This window comes from Cupressus sempervirens, chromosome 4 (assembly GCF_028749045.1).
Source record: "Cupressus sempervirens isolate cs-2001-9-10 chromosome 4, ASM2874904v1, whole genome shotgun sequence".
NCBI lineage: Eukaryota > Viridiplantae > Streptophyta > Pinopsida > Cupressales > Cupressaceae > Cupressus > Cupressus sempervirens.
Window position 1 is genome coordinate 708,146,931 of NC_143121.1, and position 7,562 is coordinate 708,154,492.

The 7,562-nt window shown below is 36.9% G+C and overlaps 2 protein-coding genes across 3 annotated transcripts in view; one reads left to right on the plus strand and one right to left on the minus strand.

Annotated features, from left to right (window-relative positions):
- LOC149563233 (uncharacterized) overlaps positions 1 to 7,348 on the minus strand; it is a 63,428-nt gene extending 56,080 nt beyond the window's left edge. Inside the window, exon 1 of one of the 2 annotated variants that reach the window (XM_089826604.1) lies at positions 7,178 to 7,348. The gene's annotated coding sequence lies outside the window, so the exon portion shown is untranslated. Of the gene's footprint in view, positions 1 to 7,161 lie in introns of both variants that reach the window. The other variant, XM_089826605.1, reaches the window with a different exon arrangement.
- LOC149563236 (uncharacterized) lies at positions 1,325 to 3,067 on the plus strand. Its single transcript, XM_089828097.1, has 3 exons — positions 1,325 to 2,073; positions 2,237 to 2,663; positions 2,762 to 3,067. The coding sequence occupies exons 1-3, from the start codon at positions 1,325 to 1,327 to the stop codon at positions 3,065 to 3,067; spliced, it is 1,482 nt and encodes a 493-aa protein (XP_089684223.1).
- Positions 7,349 to 7,562: the final 214 nt, after the last annotated feature.

The window sequence follows — 7,562 nt, forward strand, 5'->3', positions numbered from 1 at the left end:
TTTTTTTCATCAGCTGACCACTTTTTAATGTTTGTCCCATAGAACTGCTCTTTCTATAAACAAACTATAATTTTAATCAAAGTTCTACACTCTAATTTATATCAAAGTTTTAGGTATTATACATATTCTTTAGAGAAATTGCTTTCACATTATTTTCAGTGAAAACATACTGTCCAAACATAGTTCAGACTGCTTCTAACTACGCAGGTTATAGGTGTTTGAAGGTTGCAAACAAAGTTGCAAAGCTGAGAAGAGATAATAATAAACGTATTGCAAGCAGGGTTTTTATTTCACAGGTTGCAGAGGTAAGCTTTTTATTTTTCATTTTTTAAATTTATTATTTTTTAAGAGTCATTGTGTAAGTTTGTAATTGTAAATACATTTACAATAAATTATTATAAATTAAAACTTAAGATCTTACTCTAGCATTGTGCCTGAAAGCAGTAAAATGATTTCTAAATTCTAAACTGGATTGCCCTTAAAAAATAAAAAGTTAAAGCTTAGTTTTCAAATTTCAATAGTTCTTAGATTAATATTTAATATTTATTGTGTTAAAGTTCTTGATACTTATTACAAATTTTTTAATGTATGTCATGAGAGAGAAGTCTGATTTTCATTTTCATTTTTGTTAAATTTCAGATTCTTGATCTCCATTAAATTTAAATATGAGCAGCAGCAGCACTGATGGTTCTAGTAGTGATGAAGGATGGCAGGGTGAAGAAGTTGGAATTGGAGGTGGTGGTGATTCAAGAGATATAACAAACAAATTTGAAATACCTTCAGTTGTTCTCAAAGACTTTGCACGGGGTCCTTTTAATCCTAAAAAGCCTCTACTTTGCCTTGTTCATCCAATAGATGTCAAAAAGAAAAATTCAGGTGGAAGTAGGATTTATAAATGTCATGTGTGTGAAGGTGAAATTAGAGGGAGTTACACACGGATGTGGTCTCATTTCTTGGGGGTTAAGGACAAAGAAGTTAAATACTGTAAAAAATTAGAGGAGGATGCTAAATTAGAGTGTTATAGATTGCACATGGAGGCTGAGTACAAGTCTAAAGGTTTGCCCTTTGTTATGCCTCCACCTTCACAGTTATCTACTCATGGTATTACTAGTCACTCTATGTCATCCAGTGATAGTGTATTTACTAGTGTGGGAACAGAAAAAATGAAAAGGGAAAAAGGAAGGCTAGTGATAGTGGGCAGCCAGGGTCAATTACAGATTTGTTCAATGCACAAGCACGAGAAATGTTAGATTGTTCTGTTGCTGATTTCTTTTATGCCCATGCCATCCCATTTCATGTGGCCCAATCACCATTCTTCAAAAAAATGATTAGAGATGCAGGTTCAGTAGGCCCCTCTGCAGTACCCCCTGGAGATCATAAACTATGCACTACCCTCCTTGATAAAGCATATTCCAAGGTGAGTTTGGTGATGAAGGATATGAGTCATACTTGGATGAAGACTAGTTGTTTCATTGTGATGGATGGGTGGACTGATATTAGACATCGGCCAATTATCAATGTCATTGTCACATCCGCAGCTGGCTCTTATTTTCTTAAGGCAGTTGATTGTTCAGGGAAACGCAAGGATGCAGATTTTCAATTTGGCATTCTACCAGAGACCATAGAGGAGGTTGGGCCCTCAAATGTTGTTCAAGTGATTACTGATTCAGCACATGTGTGCAAATTGGTTGGAATGATGGTGGAGGGTGCTTACAAGCACATCTTTTGGACTCCATGTTGCGGTCATGCATTGAACAATGCATTGAAGAACATGGGAAAATTGTCTTGGGTAAAAGAAGTGGTGACACAAGGAAGAGAGATTCAAATGTTTATTTGCAACCACCACACCTCACTTGCCCTCTTTAGGACATTTTCAAAGAAGGAATTTCTCAAACCTGTAGAGACAAGATATGCTAGCTACTACATTCTGCTAGAGAGGATGGTTGAGGTGCATGACGCTCTACAACAAATGGTAGTGAATTCAGAGTGGAATAAGTGGCTTACATCAAACACTATTGAAGGAAAAGCCATCAAACAAAGGATTCTTGATGATACTTGGTGGTCTACTATGAGGTAAGACATTTTTTATTCTCATTTTCACTTGGAAATCATAAGTTTCATAAATCCTTTCAATTTTCAGATTTCTAAAATCCGATTTAAATTTAAAAGATTCTGATTTTCAGTCATTTACTTTTAAAAATATATAACTAACATGTTCTTCTTATTCTCATTGTAGATATGTTTGCTCGATCGTCTCTCCTATTGTGGATGTCATTAGATATGCTGATACAGACTCTCCTAGCCTTGGGGAGACATATGACACTGTAGACAACATGCTTGAAAAGATGAAGCAAATAATATTGGCTCATGATAATGATCTGGTCTTATATGATAAGTACATTAATCCAATTTTCTTGCAGAGGTGGAATACTATGAATACTCCTCTTCACATGGCAGCTTATGCACTAAATCCAAAATGGTATGCGCCTAGGCCTGGAAGGTGTGCTCCTAGTGAGGATGATGAGGTGAGACATGGTATTCTAAAGGCCCTTCAAAAGATGTATTTATCTCAAGAATCTAGTATACTTCGAGAGCAATGGGTTGCCTTCACAAACCTTGATGGTCCAACCTTTGGCACAATAGAGGCAAAGGTGGATAGAGCAGTAATGGCATTGAAAAGCCCCGTTGGTTGGTGGCAATGGCATGGATCAAATGCACCACAGTTAAATTAAAGATGCTTGCAATTTGTCTCCTCTCACAGGTAGCTAGTTCCTCTGCTGCAGAGAGGAATTGGTCTACATACAGCTTTATCCACTCCGTAAAGAGGAATAGGCTTACCTCTAAACGAGCAGAGAAGTTAGTGGTTGTGCATAGTGCTCTACAACTTGACGATCATAAGACTCCAGTGTATCGACAGAATCCAGCTTTACGATGGGATATTGATCCCGAGGATGCCACCCAAGTTGATGAGGATGACAAACTGACAGGATTGCTTGGCATTCCATTGGATGGTGCATCCCTTGAGGCTCAAGATGATAGTGATAGTGACTTTGATATGGAAGATTAGGGGCAGCTGTCATAGTATCTTTGCTTTCATTTTGATTTTGATGTTTTAGAATTGAAATGTTTTCTCTTGACATTATATGATCATTGATAGTTGATACATTGATGGAATGATTATACATCAATATGATCATTGATAGACATGGTTGATAACTTGATACTTTAAAAGTTTAATTGTTTAAGTCTTAACTTTTCAATGTTTTCATTTTGTTGAAAGTTGATGTTTTTCATTGTCTCATTTGATTCATTTCATGACTTACTAATGGTATTGTAAGTACTTAGATGATGATTGAAAGTGATTATTTGAATTTTCTTAAATGATTAAAAATGATGCTATTTAGAATTTTCTATGATGATTCAATTAGATGCTGATTGCTATTCCCTATGATCATTGATGAATCATTATTTGATGAATGGAATTGATAATTTTAAACTATGTTGTTGTGATGAATGTAGAATTGATGAATATATTTGAAAATTCCGATATGTATATGTATATAGCCGTCCCCTGTTCCTGCAAAAAAAGAAAAAACCATCCCGAAAACCCGTTTCCCCATCCCCTCATCCCAAAAACTTGGGGTAACATAGATTTAGACAGATAAAGATGAGTCTCAACAATTTTTTGAGCAGAAATCCTTTGTTGCAGATTCAGAAGGCTCCCAAAAGAAGAACATTCAATGCAACTATTGCCACAAGTTTGGTCACATGAAGGTTGAATGTCGAAAATGCTTAGCTGCCCAATCTAAGCAATTTGGTTCGCAGACCAAAGCAAACAATGCAGAGCACACTGAGCAGACTAAATCTGCCTTTTACGCCTTCATGGCTAAAAGACCTATAGATTGTGTGAAGTTGTCTACCTGGTACATTGATTAAAGTGTCTCTTGTCATTTCACCCATCGCAAAGACCTTTTCACTGACTACCAGCCTTATTCAATTTCTGTTATTTTTGGTTGTTGGTAAAGGCAACATTGAGATTCAGTCTACTGGGAGGAATCTCATTTTCCTCGATGTGCACATGTTCCAAGGATGGAACTAAATCTACTCTTAGTCAATGAGTTGTTGCAACACTCTCCATTGTTGGATGTCACCTTCAATTCACATTAGTGCACCATCACTGATAGGGCGAATTAGGCTATTGTTACGATGGGTCTTGAGGATCATGGTCTTTTCTGACTTACTGATTCTGGTGATTCTCAAGACTTCGCTATGGCTGCTTGACAATCTTTTATCAATACTCTTAGGCATCAACGATATGGGCACTTAAATGTGCATTATCTTTCTCAGCTTGCTCGGGAAGAGCTTGTCCTCGAATTGCTAGAGATTCAAACTTAGCAGCTTGGAATTTGTGATGCATGCCAAGTTGAGAAGCAACATCGCACACCTTTCACATATTCATGACGAGCTTCTCAGGTACTTTAGCTTGTTCATGCTGACATCTATGGCCCTATGACCACTCCTTCAGTTCTTGGGTCCCAATATTTTTCTATTGTTCCTTGATGATTTCAGTAGAAAAATGTAGGTATACTTTCTTAAAAATAGATCAGATGCATTTATTGTATTTCAGAAGTTTAAACCTTTAGTTGAAAAAGAGTTTGAGAAATCTATTATGGCTCTTAGGCCAAAAAATGGGGGGGGGGATTTTGTTCTAATGACTTCTCTAGCTTCTGTGATACTCCTGGCATTCAGCACCAGTTAACCACACCCCACACCACAACAAAACAGTGTAGTTGAATGTTAGAACAGAACAATCACCGAGATGGCTTGATCCATGCTCGAACACAGACATGTTTCAAAGAAATTCTGGGCAGAAGCAATTAACACTACAATTTATCTTTTGAACCGGTCACCCACAGTGGCAGTCAAAGGTAAGATTTTGGAAGTGGCCTCGTCAAGTCGCAAGCCCAGAATCAGTCACCTGAAGGTTTTTGGCTATCTTGCCTTTGTTTGGATCTCTAATGCGTCACGCACCACGTTAGATGCCAAGAGTCAAAAACTCATACTTGTTGGATACAATAGTCTTGACAAATCCTCCCACTTGATTGACACTGAGACATCCCATCTCCTATACATTCGTAATGTAGTCTTTGATGAGCAACGAGGACCTTTCATGCTTGTTTCTCCTGTTCCTAATCTACCAAACCAGCCTATGAAGACTCGTGATTTTGGAGTTAGACTTCCATCAGGTCCATCTAATCGGAGGGCTCCAATAGCTCCTACAGCTCCAATTATACCAGTGATCCCTATACATATACCTCCAGCTTCTCCTGCAAGATCATCCAGATTTGTAGATGCTTCACCTGAGTTTGATCTCGATTCTTTTGTTGAGGAACCTGATCATAGAGCATCTCCTGATACTAATGTTGGTCACTTTCGTCTCTGTCCTAAGTGGTGGGATAAGACACTTGTTGATCTTCGAGATGACCTACAGAGTAAGTTAATTTTACTCTGATGACTAACATTCATAGTGTGTTTGAACCTCAAACATATTCTTAGGCTAAAGGAATTCCATAGTGGGAATAGGCCATGACATCTTAACACCAAAGTCATTTTGTTATGTGCAGGGCACTACAGATTATGGACTTCTTTACTCTCGAAGTTCTAATCCTAGACTCAATGGGTTCACAAATTCAGATTGGGCAAGCTCTATTGACGATAAAAAGTCAACTTTTGGATATGTGTTCAGTTTGGGATCCGATGTCATCACATGGACCGGTAAGAAGCAGCAGGCAGTTTCTCTCTCCTTTATAGAGTCTGAATACAGAAGGACAGTTAAGGCAGGTTGTAAAGCTGTTTGGCTTCATCAGATGCTTGGGGATATGTAGATGTCACCAACAAGACCAACCCATTTGTTTGTTGATAACGAAGGCATTATCAAATTAGCACAGAATCTAGTCTTCCATGAATGAACCAAACATGTGGATGTTCATTGTCACTACATACGACAGATGGTTGAAGACAGGACAATAGACTTGCAATACATTCCTACAATGGATCAGACTGCAGACATTCTCACCAAGCCTCTTGGTCTTGATAAGTTTGTCAAATTCAAAGGACAGCTTAGTGTTGTGGATAGATTAACCATTAAGGGAGGGTATTACAATAATAGATAGCTTCTATTATTAGTTAATGGTTATCTATTTGTAATCTATTGCAAATAATAGAATAATTGTATTATTAGTTAGTCTATAGTTATCTGTTAAATTTCTTTAGCTTTCTTTTAGCTCGAATAGAATGTTTCTTCATCATCATTCAATTCTTTTGTATATAATGACCTCTCGGTCTCTCTCAATAAAAAGCAATTATTTTACCAATTACTTCGTAATAGGAAAATGTTCTTTACCTGATATCTAATGCCAGTATTCTGTAGGAATTATCCCTCAATAGTTCTTCAGTTGTAACTGAAAACCTCTCGGTCCTATATTATTGAATGATACAGCTATTGATGTGGCTGTTGTACTGTATAGAGAAAAATTAATTAATAAAACTGAGAATCCCAGGTTGAACGTGGATGTAGTCTGAAAAGCTGAACTACTATAAAATTATGTCTTCTATCTCTGTGTTTGTATATGTCATTTCTGATCTTGTTTTACTCCGTTTCCTACATTTCTTTAAACTCCAAATCAACACTAATCCCATCTTCATATTAATTGATATTTAATTGGTACTGATTCTTTTATCATTTGAATTAAATTAATTGAATTAGTTAACAAAATATAAAGCATATTGTTAACCTGCAATTATAGATAATATATATTATTAATGTTAAAAATACTGAAATCGTAAAGAAATCTAAATAATCAATATAATAATGGGGTCAACCTTTAATCCATCCTTCACAAATCTCTGTTTTATCTTTTCCAAAGAAAAATTATAATTCATAAGCATACTAAAACAGGAAACAGCATGCATGCAGAGCCTCTTACATAAAAGGCCACTATACTAACATTCGATGGAGGTACTCCATAAAACGCAGATCTCGCAGATTGCGCCGGAGATCATTGAAATTGCAAACAAGACCTTTTCGAACACAATGTGCTACTTCATCCAATACATTTTTCTCTGAAACTAACAAAAGGGTTTCTAAGAAATGGGACTTACGATTTAGAAGATTTACCTGTCCCCGATCTTCCTTCGTTCGACACAAAAACTATCCTTTCGGATGAATTTAACTGAAGCTTCAATCCCACGATATCCACTCGTCCAACACAAAAACTCCCTGGACAAATCCTTCTTCACACTTCCGGAGGCAGCAGCAGAGCAGAATAAGGCTCTAATTAGTTAGGTTAGATCCCTCATTATGCCCAAGGCATTCCTTATATGAGTTGGACGCGCTTAATTTGTCCATCTACAGTTGGGAGTCTTTAAAAACGGAAACAGTGGAGGACCATCCAATTCATACCGGTCGCTCGTTGCCAACAAAATAACATCAATCATTTTGTTACATTGACGTGTAAGTGGAAAAAGCAGAAAATGAGGACTGTGCAACACCTGTGAAATTC